Source organism: Diabrotica virgifera, chromosome 5, assembly GCF_917563875.1.
Source record: "Diabrotica virgifera virgifera chromosome 5, PGI_DIABVI_V3a".
Taxonomy (NCBI): domain Eukaryota; kingdom Metazoa; phylum Arthropoda; class Insecta; order Coleoptera; family Chrysomelidae; genus Diabrotica; species Diabrotica virgifera.
Window position 1 is genome coordinate 169,382,017 of NC_065447.1, and position 15,717 is coordinate 169,397,733.

Here is a 15,717-nt window from a genome sequence, read left to right on the forward strand (position 1 = left end):
CAACTAGTGTTAGGACAGGTGTGGGAGAGACTGATAAATTTCATGTGAAAGTAGGATTGCACCAAGGCTCGGTGCTTAGTCCTTATTTATTCTCATTAGTTTTGGACCAGATAACAGCGAAACTACAGGGTAGTATTCCATGGTGCCTAATGTATGCTGATGATGTAGTGTTAATAGGAAATAGTGAAAGAAATTTAGAACAAAAACTAGAACAGTGGAGACAAGCTCTGGAGGAAAAAGGTTTAAAACTTAGTAGGACAAAAACAGAGTATTTGGAATGTTCATTTAAAGATGGAGTTACTACAAATAAAATGGTATCTTTGGATGGTGAAATGATTATGAAAAGTAATAGTTTTAAGTAGAGAAATGGAGAAATAGATGGAGATGCATGCAGTAGAATTAGGGCTGGATGGATAAAGTGGAAAGAAGCGAGTGGTGTGTTGTGTGACGGAAAAATTCCAATGAAGCTGAAGGGAAAATTCTATAAAACAGCCATAAGACCGGCTATGATGCACGGAACTGAATGTTGGGCAGTGAAAAAGAAAGAGGAACAACGAATGCATGTGGCGGAAATGAGAATACTTAGATGGATGAGTGGAGTGACAAAGAAGGATAAAATTAGAAATGAGTATATTAGGGGAAGTCTAGGTGTGGCACCAATTGATGCTAAAATGAGAGAGCATAGGTTAAGAAGGTTTGGTCATGTTCAACGTCGAGACGTTAACCACCCAATACGAAGAATAGCTGAAGTGCAGATTCCTGGAAGGAGTAGGAGAGGAAGACCAAAGAAGACCTGGGGGGAGACGATAAGGCAGGACATGTTGGTAAAGGGGATTAACATTGATATGACCCAAGATAGAATTGTGTAGAATAGGGAGAAATGCAATTAGGGAAGCCGACCCCGCATAGGGATAAGGCAAAGAGAATGATGATGACTAAACCATCCATATATTTTTGGTTTACTGATGAAATACAAAAATAGGAAAAAAAATAAAACATTTTAAATCTTGGATAACAAAAAAAATAAGTAATAATAACACATAATATCTTAAATTAAACGTATAAAAGTATAAAAATTATTCAATACATAGTACAAAAAAATAATACTTTCAACAATTTTATTTGTATTGAAGTTCTGCTGCTTTGTCACGTTTACTGACACTGTCATTACTAAGAATATAAAATCTAAGTGGCTTTGTATTCCATTCTTCTGCTCTATTGATACCTATTCTCGCTGAATGCACCACTGTAAAATTTTGTTCAAACTCTGGATCATCTTCTAGCCACAATTTATCATTCTTTAAATCGGTTAAGTCTAATTTATTGATATATTCTTTAGTTATGTCCATTGCCATGCACAGTTTCGAAGGTCCATCACATAATTTGGTAGGTTTGAAATTTTTTATTGATTTAGATTTTTGAGCTACAAACAATTTTATTAGAAGTCATTTTAATACAATCATATCTATAGTATAAATTCAATAGTATAGTCAAGATATTGCTTAAAAATAATCGACCTTTGAGGGATCCAAGATGAGAGACGAGTGTAGTTCAATGGTGGTGTATACATTTTTAAAATAAGGGAAATAATAGGGAACTTTTAATAGGGCACATAAAAATTTGTTTGCATTATATTGTTAATTTATGTTTAAGCTACTAGTACACTTTAGAAGGCTAAAATTAAGCATTTTTTCAAGAATTTTTTTTCTCAGCCCCTTTATTAACCCGGGAGCAGTCGCGCCGTTAAAAAAATTATCACTTTATCCTTTTCCGTGATAACTTGATGAACAATTCTGCAACATAACTTTCCACTAGTAAGTGCCTCGAGAAAGATTGTAGTAATGCGTGAAAATGTTTTTTTTAATTTTTCTTTTTTTATTTTTTTAGTGGAATTTATGGCTTTGGTGAGAACCAATTAGGTTTAAAAAAGTTAGAAATAGATATTTTTAACATAACAAGTAAATAAAAATATTATAAAATAGAAATTTGTTTTAAAATCATATTTAAATTCGTATTGTGAGAGTTTTTCTCTACGTGCGACTGCTTATGTGACAGCAGTGAGCACGACTGCTCCCGTGTTAAATATGAACATAAAGCTTTTAACATAATACTATTTTAGTCTTAGACAGTACAATATGGCAATTTTGTTTCATTTATACATTTACACTCATATTTTAGACCTTAGAGGGCGCCAAAGTCGAGGCCTCCAAAAAAAGTTGTTCCAGTGGAGGACAGTGTTAATCTCAGGTTTGGGATCTTTGAAACAAAAAAAAATTGAAAAAGAAAGGTTTCTCACGTCACAATTTACTACCGTTAGTGAAAAATTCCCCAAAGAAAAAAATGGCAGAACATTTTTAAAAAATTGGGGAAAAATCCCCTATTTTCTGCTGTATTTCATGATTAAAAAATACTTATTTTTTATTTTTTTGGTGAAATTGTGGTAAATTGTCACACAGAGTATTAAATTGTCACACAGAGTATAATAACAAATAAAACGCAAAAGGATTTATTTAAATCGGTCCAGCCAATCCGGAGATTAACTCTCTGCCATTGGGACAACTTTTTTTGGAGGTCTCGACTTTCGCGCCCTCTAAAATGAGTGTAAAATGTATAAATGAAAAAAAGAGAATTTTTTGTACTGTCTAAGACTTAAATTTATTTATTTATTTACGGTTTCCCCAATTTCATAAAAAATATACATATATAAGCAATAAGTAGAAGTAAAAGTAGTAGTAGTAAAGTCCAGTAAAACAGTAAAAAAAACAAAAAATAAAATTAAATGAATTAAATGAAAGTGTGATAGCATAAAACTGTAGTAAGTACATTACAATAAAACTAAATTTAACATACACACAATCCACGTTATGCAGTGACAATAAATAATAATAATAATATAATATAAACCGACATTAATCAACTAACTGCAGACAATAAAAAGTTAATAAATCACATAATACAAAAGGATTGTCCATGGCAAAAATTAACAAATCTACTGAAAATATAATATTAAACATTAAACATAAGTGCTGACCGGAAAAATTGATTTTAGTCGGTATTTAAATACTCTACTGGAAGAAGAGAATAAATCGATGTCCAAATCATTCAGGCGACTCAAAGTTCTATCTATTGGTGAGTTAAGACCATAGTTTGTTGAATGATGAGGTACATGGAACAAGTTATTATTTCTCAGATCATGGTTTGGAATATCAAAGTTTATTAATTTTAATAAATCAGGGCAATTGATTTCACTATTTAATAGTTTATAAATAAAAGCTAGATCATTTATAATTCTACAGTCTTTTAAGGAGTGCAAATTGAGATCACTACGGATGATGGTATAGTTGTGGTTTAGTTCAATAACATTATATCCCAATCTGTACGCTGCAAATCTTAAAAACTTATTTTGAACTCTCTCGAGACAAACAACATGAACAATATAAAATGGTGACCAGACAATAGAGGAGAATTCTAATATAGTATAGTATATGGCTTAACACCCCATGTGGGGTTTCGCCGCTTTCGCTTTCTAGATCCATTTTACGGGGTGGATCAGTCCCCATGATCATTGTATTTGTTCACTAATATGTCTCCATTTCTTCCGGTCTATTGCCCTCTCTTTCCATTTTGTAATTCCTGCTCCTCTTAGGTCCTCCTCTACTTCAGTTAACCATTTCGATCTGGGTCGACCACGTCTCCTTTTTCCTCCTGGTTGCCACAATATCATAGCTTTTGATACTGATTCTGGTCCTTGTCTCCATATGTGACCTAGCCATTTGGTTCTTTGTACTTTTATTTTCTTTACTATATCTTCACCATTTAATTCTTCTAAAATTTCTTTATTCGTTCTCCTTCTATAGTCTTGTTCTTCGATTCTCACTGGACCCAGTATTGTCCTTATTATCTTTCGTTCATTTATCCTTAATTTATCTTCTTCTTTTTTTGTCATAGTCATGGTTTCTGCTGCATACATCGTTATTGGTCTTATTATTGTTTTATATATATTCATTTTTGTTTGTGTGGTCAATATTTTACTCTTTAGTAGTTTTCTATTTGCTTGGAATACCCGGTTTGTCGCAGTTATTCTTTCTTCGATCTCCGTTTTTCTTTCCCCTTTGTTATTTATCATAACGCCCAGGTATTTAAATTTCTGTACTTCCTCGAATTTTTTATTTCCTATCCTTACCTCTCTGTTTTGTTCTGCTTTTCCGAGTCTCATTAATTTTGTTTTCTTTTCATTAATTCTTAGTCCCATCTTCTTTCCCTCTTCTTCTATCTCCATTAATAATTTTTTCATGATTTTTCGTGTTTTTGTTACTATCGCTATATCATCTGCATAGGCGATTAGTTGGTAACCTGATGCTCTTAGGTTTCCCTTATGGATCTTTCTTAACACAAAATCTACTGTCAGGTTAAATAGTGTTGCTGACAGTGAGTCACCTTGTCTCACTCCTTTATTTATTTCGAATTCTTCTGTTTCCCCTTTTTGTGTTAGGATACTTATTTTTGATTTATTCATAGACATTTTTATTAGATTTCTTAGTTTTTTACTTACTCCTTGATATTTTAGGGCTTTCATTATTTCCTTTCTCTTTATTGAGTCAAAGGCTTGTTCAAAGTCTATAAATAATATTTCTATTTCATGTTGATGTTCGTGTGCTTTTTCCATGATTTGTTTAATGGTATGTATTGCATCTGTTGTTGATCTGCCTTTTACGAAACCGCATTGGTATTGTCCTATGATATTTTTTGTTTCATCTGTTAACCTTTTTTGTATTATTGACGATAATATTTTATAGGCAACGTTTAATAGTGTAATACCTCTGTAGTTCTTACACTCATGCTGGTCGCCTTTTTTATGGATCGTTATAATCTGTCCAATTTCCCACTCGTTCGGCATTGTCTCCTCTTTCCATATTTTCTTTATCAATTCATGTATTTTTTCATGCAATATGTCTCCTCCGTATTTTATTAGTTCTAGATTTATTCCGTCCTTCCCAGGTGCCTTTCCATTATTCCCTGTGGTTATAATGTTTTTTACTTCTTCTAATGTTGGTTCCTGTGTGTTCGTTTCTTCTTCGTCCACGTCTTCTATTTCATCATTTATAACTGGTTCAATTAGTAATTCTTTAAAGTGACTTGTCCATATTTCTTTATACTCTTTCTCTTCCTCGACAATTTTACCTTGTTTGTTTTTTATTCCTTTTAATTTACCTTTGAATGTTCTATTGTTTTCTTTTATTTTATTATAGAATTTTTTTGAATTTCTGTTGTATTTTTCGTTCTCTATTTCCTGAATCTTTAGATCTATCCATTGTCGTTTTTGTTTTCTGTTAATTTTTTTGCCCTCATTTCTCAGTAATTCGTAGTTTTCTCTGTCTTCTGCTGTGTTCGTTCTTATCCATTTTAATCTCGCTTCCACTTTTTTTTCATAATTTTTTGACATTCGATGTTGTACCATTCTTTTTTCTTCTCCTTCCTCTTTTTGCCAATTGTTTTTTCTGCTGCTTCCTGTATGGCGTCTTTTATGCAGCTCCACTCCCGTTTCACGTCGACACATTCTTGATTGTCATCCATTCTTAGATATTTTTCCAGTTCTTCCTGATATCTCCTTCTTACTTGCTCCTCTTTTAGTTCTTCAATGTCCCATTTCGTTTGTTTGCTTTTATTTTTACTCCTGCATGTTTTTTGTTTTATTTTTGCTGTTACCATGAAATGATCTGAGTCAGCACAGGCTCCTCTGTAGGATCTTACGTCCTTAATTGAAGATTGTCTCCGCCTGTTTATCAAAATATGGTCTATCTGAGATTTAGTTTGCAGATTTGGTGATATCCATGTTATTTTATGTTTGTTAGGATGCGGGAACTTTGTACTGCTTATGACCATGCCTGTTCTTGTTGCTAGGTTGCATAATCGTTGTCCATTGTCATTTGTCCTTTCATGTATTGTGTATCTTCCTGCTACAATTTCTGTGTATTGTTCTGTTCCTATTTGGGCAATGAAGTCTCCCAGTACCATGATCGTGTCTTCTTTGGGTATCTTTTCTATTTCTTCCTCTATATCATCGTACCATTTTTCTTTTTCTTCTCTGTTCGCATTTTCTGTAGGCGCATATACGTTTAGTAGTGACAAATTGCTTGGCTTTGCTTCTATGCGCAAGTATGCAAGTCTGTTACTTATCGGTCTAAATTGTAGTATTTTTTGCCTTACATCTCCGAGTATCATAAATGCTACTCCGTATTGCCCTTGTCTTTCGCTCCCTGAGTATTTGAGGCTGAGGTTTTTGTTTTCTAATTCGCCGCTTCCTTTCCATCTGGTCTCTTGTATGGTAGCTACGTTTATACCGTATCTTTTCAGTTCTCCTGCTATCTCTTCCATTTTTCCTGATTTCCTGAGAATTCTAATATAGATATAGATATAACCAATGATGAGTAAACAGCCTTTATTGTATTAAGGGAAAGATCAGCACAACTGCGAAGTATATAACCCAATACTTTTGAAGCCTTTGCTGTCACATAGTTAATGTGATCCACAAACGTTAAGTTTTCATCGAATATTACTCCTAAATCCTTTACTGTCTTAACATATGAGAGCACTTTACTGTCGATGACATATGATGATTGATATTTTTTTGCAACTTTGTGAAAGCTAATGAAATGACATTTATTAACGTTTAAAAAGAGTCTGCTTTTGTTACACCACTCAACTAAATTATTGAGATCGTTTTGAAGGAGACTACAATCTTCATGATCTTTGATAGATCTGTACATCTTTAAATCATCAGCAAAAGCAAGTACTTAGAGTGATTAAAACATTCACCTATGTCATTAATATATAGATTGAACAGAAGGGGCGAGCAATGAGCACCTTGTGGAACTCCACATTTTATTTGTATTGCATCTGACATAAATGAAACCAGTTTAACTTTTTGTGTGCGACCTATTAAATAGCTAGCAAACCACTTTAAAAGCTGATCGCTGAAACCATATGCCTTAAGTTTATGTAACAGTAAGTAGTGGTCAATCCTATCAACCACTTTTGAAAAGTCTGTGTATACACAATCTACCTGACATTTTCTTTCCAGATCTCTGATAATAGATGTTTCATAAGATAGTAAGTTTGTAGTTGTGGATTTCTTGTGCATAAAGCCATGTTGATAATTATTTATTAATTGTTGACAAGTAAAACTAATATGGTTATAAATCAACTTATCAAGTAGTTTAGGAATGGTCGATTGTTTAGATATACCTTTGTAATTTTCTATATTTTCTCTTTCGCCAGATTTAAAAATTGGAATTAAATGGCTAGTTTTCCATTTATCAGGAAGAATGCCTAATTTCAATGATAAGTTATATAGAACAAACAATGGTGGAGTTAGACTGTAAGCACAGTTTTTCAAGAAAAAATCGGGAAGTCCATCCGGTCCAGCTGTTACATTATTAGAAAGTTTTGACAAACCGTCATAAATAACTTCCGCTGTCAAAGAATCACACTTTATAGATGAATAATTATTAAATGTGTCGTGATAACTTACATCCATGGAAGAAACATAAACTTCAGAGAAGTAAACAGCAAAAAGTTCACTTATCTGATCACCATTCACAGCTTTTTTATCAGCTAGATACATATTATTAGGAACCAACGAACTGTCAACACTGATGGAATCGCCATGAATCGAACTTAATGACTTCAGGATGAGATAGAGATACTCAGGTAAAGGAGGGAAGATAATCGCCTTTTTTCGTAAACAAACAAATTGACAGTGCTAGTCAGATACGTCAGGGTTGCCAGATTGGGCTATTTTCCCACAATTTTGGGGTAATTTGAAAGCGTACAGGGGAACTTCTCTAAGCAGAAATGGTTGGGAAATTTTTTGGGGTGAAAAGTATGGAAGATTTTAAGGGGTCATGGGAAATTAAATTTGCGAATGTACACATAGAACTGTATATTATACTCTCATATAATCGAAGAAGATAAGACCTATGAATTATTTCCAGGGCTCTCTGTTGATAAGTAGTATAATTTTTGTTTACTGTTCTCTACATTTGACTACTAATTTATTAATTTATTAAGATGTGGCAAAAATTTAAATTTGGGGGATTGGAGCTTCAATTTGAGGGAATTTCAGTTTCTAAGTGGGGGATTTATAAAATCACATCTGGCAACTCTGGTTGTAGTTGTAGCAAATTTTACCTGACAAATTCTCTGTCTCTCTAGGATCTCTCTCTTGTATGTTGCAGGCAATCTCGCTTCACTGTTTGAATGGGACAGGGCAATTCAATCAGTGTTGACAGTTCGTTGTTAGGAACATCATATAGATTATTTTTTTGGCTAAAAAATCTCCAAAATGACCTGAGATCAGTATTAAAATTATTTTCAAGGTCTTTTTTGTAATTCACAAAACATTCTTTAGATAAAATATTACATTGACTACGTAACTTGGAAAACTCTATGTAATAACAGCGATTGCCAGTATTCTTGTAATTTTTGTGAGCTATTTTCTTTTGGATGATTAAATTTCTCAACTCAGCATTGAACCACTTTGGAAAAGTTGATACCTTACTTTTCTTTTTGGACACAAAAAGATTTAATGCCATACTCAGAATATGATAGAAATTATTGTGTACTGCAGTATTTATGTCATTTAAATTTAAATACTTGTGCCAATTGATAGGCCCCAAATAATTCTGTAAGCTAATATAATCAGCGTTTCTGAAATCATAGTAAAATTCTTGGCACAGTAAATTATTTGTAATGTCCGATATAGGTAAATCAAAGGAGTATGGTTTGTGATGGGTAGATTCAGAAAAAATAGGATCTATTGCAGATGAAACTAGAATACTATCCACATTCGAAAATAGTAGATCTAAAAACTTATTATTAGAGTTAGGAATAGTAATATGTTGTTTAAAATCAAGAAAAGCATAACATTGTGCTACACTAGAAATGTTTCCATTCATCTGAGATGGTGATATATTATTTAAATCGGGAGTTATGTTAGGCAATATAATTAGGTAAATAATTTTAGCCTTCCTAAAGTGTACTAGTATCTTAAAAAACATTATATTTAAAATTTAACAATTAATAGTGTAGGTAAAACTGATAATAAATTTACGCTCAAATATACCGTTCCGAACGAACACAAATACTGGGAACTTCCAATTAAATACGATTAAAATAGAGATAATACAATCCCCTAAACAATCTTTTTTTTTAACTTTTTTTACAATCAATTTCTACATGAGAGTTGTTGATCTACATTTTTTTTGATGCCATGATGCTACCCAACTGCGCTTTCATGAAATACTACCAGCCACCTGATTTTAATGGTTATTTACATTATCGGGAGGTGAGTTTTCACAATGTTGCTGTATTGCATTAAGAATATAAGTTCGAAAAAAATAGTGGTGTCTGCCTGTCTCTATGTTGGCAGTCAAGGTATATCTCAAAGGCACAGATAAGCTTCAAGTGGTACTAAATAATAAATTTCGCAACAGAGCGAGTCTACTTTATCCAGTTTGGACTTCCAACAGATGTAACAAAATGGTAATTGAGAAGTGACAATCCTATTGAATTTTAAGTATAGTTTACCTCTGTGTTTCTCCATAACATCAAAACCTGATAAAGGCTGCAGGGCTCTTAAAAGTACTGCTGCACCTGGTTCCCTGCTGGATATGTTAAAGCAATGATACATTCCATAAGTCATGTACACATAACAGGTACCTGCTGGCATATACATGGGTTCATTTGCTTCAGTCCGTCTTTAAAAAACAGAAAATTTACATTAAATTTAATAAAAACAAATGGTTAAGATATTTCTTGCCTTCCATTGTACGAATGTGATGCCTTATCTTCACCTTAAAAATAAATATATAAATGAATATACATTCTTGCCTGTTATTATATGTATTTGATGCTTTATCTTCACCTCTAAGGTAGCTTTCAGTTTCAACTATCCTCCCTTTCAGAATTGTGTTGTCTTGTAATTTACGAACTAGTATTTTCCCAAGAAGATATAAAGCTAGATCCTTACAAGACTTATCGAAATCTTCCTTCAGCAACCTAGTGTAGCTTATATTCATATTAAAAGTTTGACAATGTGGTTTATCTTTAAGATTTAAATTGATTTAAATAGTTTTTGTTTTGTTTATTTCAAATATTTGTAGATTGTAGGTTATTTTATTTAAATCTTCTTTTCCGCGACGCCGACCAGTGTTGCCAGAGAAATTTTTGTAAATGCACTGGAATGACTGGAATAGTGACACAAAATGTACTAAACCAACACATTTTGAACAAAAACTTAAAAAAACGTCGTTTAATGTTATTTGAAAATATATATCTTATATCACAAAATTTAAGGTTTTTACTTTAGGATACTTTAGATATCAAAAGTTTGGTTGTTAATGTTGGTACAATTGTACCAACTCTGGCAACGCTGACGCCGACGTAACCAAGGCCTCGACAGTCGCAATTTCATTTCGACACCGCCATGACAGCCGCAGAATATAGCGATTCTTATTCATTTCGATATTAGTTACAACTGGGGATATTAATCTTATCATGTTGAGACTGCTCAGAATTTGGGTTGGCGCTCCCGTTTATTGGAACTTGTTGATAGTCTGGGAAAATTATCGAAAAAATGCCATTTTTGGGAAAAATTATTTACCAGCTATTTTATTGCTAAAATCGAATCTTAAGATTGCATATACAGTGCGTCCATAAAGTAACGCATAAATTCATTATTTCGTAAACCAGCGACATTAATGAAAAATCCTGAAACGGGTCGATTTTTATTTTTAGATTCAGATTTTTTGGCATATATATCATACTAGTGACGTCATCCATCTGGGCGCGATGACGTAATCGATGATTTTTTTAAATGAGAATGGTCATGTGATAGCTCATTTGAAAGGGTATTCAATTCTCTATTCACTAATATAAACATTTACCTAATTATTTATACAAGGTGTTCAAAAAACATTTTTTTAATTAAAATAATTGAAACAAAAAGAAGAATGTACGTAATTTATTTAATTCAAAATACGTTTTACTGTTGTCAGAAAACAGGAAAAAAATGTTTATTTGAGAAATAAATATTGTTTTTTGCTTAAATTCAATGTTAAAGCTGCCACCCACCTGTCGCTTGGCAGTTTGAACATTTCGTTTAAGCGAAAATCAATGTTTATTTGTCAAATAAAATTTTTTTCTGTTTACTGACAGTAGTAAAATGTATTTTGAATTAAATAATTACATTATATTCTTCTTTTTGTCTCACTTATTTTAATTAAAAAATGTTTTTTGAACACACTGTATAAATAATTATGTTAATGTTTATATTCTTGGATAGAGAATTGAATACCCTTTTAAATGAGCTATCATATGACCCCTATTCTCATTTAAAAAAATCATCGATTACGTCATCACGCCCAGATGGATGACTTCACTAGTATGATATATATGCCAAAAAACCGTAATTTAAAAATAAAAATCGACGTGTTTCGGGAATTTTCCTTAAAGTAACCACTTTACGAAATAACGAATTTATGCGTTACTTTATTAGTAATATGGGGTATGACAAGTCCGCAGAAAGTGTGTTATTTTATTTATAAACAAATTAGCACTTCTAAATCTTCTTTATTTTTCAATTAGTGGTCTGTAACTCCTAAAATTTTTCCTTTGAGCCAAAAACACTCAAATAAAAATTCACCGTAATTTAGTTCTGCACAAAGTTATTTTTTTTCCGATTTCCTTCAACAAAAATTTTACTCAGAAAATCCGAGTTTTCCCAAAAAATCTGCAATTTTCAATTAAAATTTTAGGGAAGTACCTAATTATTTATCAATAATTAAATAATTGATGACATGAAAGATTTATTATAGTAGATTATACAGAGGGGCTAAATTATGGAATAAATTCATTTCTTTAAAACGGACGATTTTGGAGCAAAATCCCGAAAGAGGTCGATTTTTATTTTTAAATTACAATTTTTTGGCATATATTTCTTACTAGTGACGTCATCCATCTGAGCGTGATGACGTAATCGATAATTTTGTTAATGGGAATAGGGGTCGTGTGGTAGGTCATTTGAAAGGGCGTTCAATTCTCTATTCAGTAATATAAACATTATTATCATTAGGTATTTTTACAGGGTTGCCAAAAAAAATTTTTGAATTAAATTAATTGGCGCAAAAAGAATGTATGTAATTTATTTAACTCAAAATACATTGTACTGCTGTCAGAAAATAGAAGAAAAGGTTTATTTCACAAATAAGCATTTCTTTTCGCTTAAATTAAATCACAAACAGCCTCCCTCCTACCTATTGGCAGTTTGAACATTTAATTTAAGCTAAAAGCAATGTTTATTTGCAAAATAAACATTTTTTTCTATTTTCTGACAGCAATAGAATGTATTTTGAGTTAAATAAATTACATGCATTCTTCTTCTTGCGTCAATTAATTTAATTCAAAAATTTTTTTGGCCTCCCTGTATAAATAATGATATTAATGTTTATAATACTGAATAGATAATTGAACGCCTTTGTAAATGAGCTACAACACGAACCCCTATTCCTATTTAAAAAAAATAATCGATTACGTCATCACGCTCGGATGGATGACGTCACTAGTTTGAAATATATGCCAAGAAATTTAATTTAAAAATAAAAATCGACCTGTTTCGGGATTTTTCTCTAAAATCGTCCATTTTAGAGAAAATGAATTTATTCCATAATTTAGCCCCTCTCTGTATATCAGGAGACCGGCGACAATCTAACCAATAGTTTAGCAATAATTAAAATGTTAATTAAAAAATTTCGGTCGAAATAATAACCAGAAAGATTATGATACACCAGAATAACTATGATTTTCGTATAAAAAAGCACTATACCTATTCAACGTTCCTTACAGGATTGAAATTGGACCATTTGAGCGGTCTCAGGAATGTTATAAAGAAACAATTTTTTGGCTTATAAACAAATAGAACCCCTCAGAAAATATTAGATTTAATTAAATTAAGTTAACGCTGTTGAAAAGGGCACGGCTTCTGTGTCCTTTACGAAGAAAAACAAATTGAATTGCGAGGAGTGATTCCAGGTATAACCGGTCAAATTTGACCGGCATTTGCGACAGAGTTATAAACAACAGGATTTTAATCTTTGAACCATTAGATACCTTTTAATTCCGGTCCTCTTTGTACATACAAATTTTCATATCTTCAAGACACTTATAACAAAAAAGATTTATGTCACTGTCACCAAATTATTTAATTATTGATAAATAATTACTTCCCTCAAATTTTAGTTGAAAATTAAAGATTTTGTTTGGAAAACCCGAATTTTCCGAGGAAAATTTCCGTCGAAGGAAATTGGAATAAATTATCAATGTGCAGAATTACTGTCAATTTTTATGTGAGTGTTTTGGTTTAAAGTTAAAATTTTCGGAGTTATAGAGCAATAATAAAAAAAGATTTCGGAGCACTAATTTGTTTATAAACAAAATAGCACACTTTCTGTGGACTTTGCACAGCTATATTACTAATATAGGAAGTCTTAAGATTTGATTTCAGCATGTCCAGCAATAAAATAGCTGGTAATTAATTTTTCTTCTTTTTTACTAATTTTCCCAGATTATTACCTTACATCTTTCATTGCGTTGATGATTCATGTTGTGGACATTCTCAATTATTATATTTCTAATTTAATACTATTCTATCTAATTCCTCAAAACAAGCAAATTTCAATTAAACCCAGCTATATTATAATACCTTTTGCTTTAGTTTTCCTTGCAAGAAATAAACAAAACACATCTAAACTAAACCTAACCTCGCTTTTGGCCAATCATTCATCTCCGTGTCAAATAATTTCGACAGTCGAAATTATAATATCAACACCCTTTTTAAAGTCGCTATTAATTTCGATAGTCGCTATTTCATGACGTCACTTCGTTAGTTCAACTAAAATCCATAAGGCTCGCACAATCGCATTTCAACCGTCGCCATATTGAAAGCGACTTGTTTAGTGTCGAAATTTGATTTAGAATCCGGGCCCTGGATTCTAATTCATTTCGACAGTCGCAATTTCATTTCGACACCGCCATGACAGCCGCAGAATATAGCGATTCTTATTCATTTCGATATTAGTTACAACTGGGGATATTAACCTTATCATGTTGAGACTGCTCAGAATTTGGGTTGGCGCTCCCGTTTATTGGAACTTGTTGATAGTCTGGGAAAATTATCGAAAAAATGCCATTTTTGGGAAAAATTATTTACCAGCTATTTTATTGCTAAAATCGAATCTTAAGATTGCATATACAGTGCGTCCATAAAGTAACGCATAAATTCATTATTTCGTAAACCAGCGACATTAATGAAAAATCCTGAAACGGGTCGATTTTTATTTTTAGATTCAGATTTTTTGGCATAGGTATATATCATACTAGTGACGTCATCCATCTGGGCGCGATGACGTAATCGATGATTTTTTTAAATGAGAATGGTCATGTGATAGCTCATTTGAAAGGGTATTCAATTCTCTATTCACTAATATAAACATTTACCTAATTATTTATACAAGGTGTTCAAAAAACATTTTTTTAATTAAAATAATTGAAACAAAAAGAAGAATGTACGTAATTTATTTAATTCAAAATACGTTTTACTGTTGTCAGAAAACAGGAAAAAAATGTTTATTTGAGAAATAAATATTGTTTTTTGCTTAAATTCAATGTTAAAGCTGCCACCCACCTGTCGCTTGGCAGTTTGAACATTTCGTTTAAGCGAAAATCAATGTTTATTTGTCAAATAAAATTTTTTTCTGTTTACTGACAGTAGTAAAATGTATTTTGAATCAAATAATTACATTATATTCTTCTTTTTGTCTCACTTATTTTAATTAAAAAATGTTTTTTGAACACACTGTATAAATAATTATGTTAATGTTTATATTCTTGGATAGAGAATTGAATACCCTTTTAAATGAGCTATCATATGACCCCTATTCTCATTTAAAAAAATCATCGATTACGTCATCACGCCCAGATGGATGACTTCACTAGTATGATATATATGCCAAAAAACCGTAATTTAAAAATAAAAATCGACGTGTTTCGGGAATTTTCCTTAAAGTAACCAGTTTACGAAATAACGAATTTATGCGTTACTTTATTAGTAATATGGGGTATGACAAGTCCGCAGAAAGTGTGTTATTTTATTTATAAACAAATTAGCACTTCTAAATCTTCTTTATTTTTCAATTAGTGGTCTGTAACTCCTAAAATTTTTCCTTTGAGCCAAAAACACTCAAATAAAAATTCACCGTAATTTAGTTCTGCACAAAGTTATTTTTTTTTTCCGATTTCCTTCAACAAAAATTTTACTCAGAAAATCCGAGTTTTCCCAAAAAATCTGCAATTTTCAATTAAAATTTTAGGGAAGTACCTAATTATTTATCAATAATTAAATAATTGATGACATGAAAGATTTATTATAGTAGATTATTTCACAAATAAGCATTTCTTTTCGCTTAAATTAAATCACAAACTGCCTCCCTCCTACCTATTGGCAGTTTGAACATTTAATTTAAGCTAAAAGCAATGTTTATTTGCAAAATAAACATTTTTTTCTCTTTTCTGACAGCAATAGAATGTATTTTGAGTTAAATAAATTACATGCATTCTTCTTCTTGCGTCAATTAATTTAATTCAAAAATTTTTTTGGCCTCC

At 31.7% G+C, this 15,717-nt stretch overlaps 1 protein-coding gene across 2 annotated transcripts; it reads right to left on the reverse strand.

Moving 5' to 3' along the window:
• Positions 1-929: 929 nt before the first annotated feature.
• Positions 930-10,318, reverse strand: LOC114344732 (uncharacterized). Of its 2 annotated transcripts, XM_028295553.2 has the most exons (4): positions 9,926-10,318; positions 9,821-9,854; positions 9,589-9,758; positions 930-1,423 (listed from the first exon to the last, which is right to left on the reverse strand). In XM_028295553.2, exons 1-4 carry the CDS (start codon positions 10,077-10,079, stop codon positions 1,119-1,121), a joined length of 663 nt encoding a protein of 220 aa, XP_028151354.1. In that variant the 5' UTR covers positions 10,080-10,318; the 3' UTR covers positions 930-1,118. The 2 variants fall into 2 exon arrangements, with proteins under 2 accessions (XP_028151354.1, XP_028151353.1); XM_028295552.2 differs by lacking the exon at positions 9,821-9,854 and having other exon boundaries at positions 9,892-10,314.
• Between the last annotated feature and the right edge of the window lie 5,399 nt (positions 10,319-15,717).

Excerpts from the sequence above, each read along its gene's own strand:
- LOC114344732 (XM_028295553.2), bottom strand. The coding sequence starts at position 10,079 with ATGAATATAAGCTACACTAGGTTGCTGAAGGAAGATTTCGATAAGTCT. Across the intron at positions 9,855-9,925 it reads AACTGAAAGCTACCTTAGAG|GTGAAGATAAGGCATCACAT; the intron begins GTGAAGATAAAG and ends TTTATTTTTAAG. Across the intron at positions 9,759-9,820 it reads TCACATTCGTACAATGGAAG|ACGGACTGAAGCAAATGAAC; the intron begins GCAAGAAATATC and ends TGTTTTTTAAAG.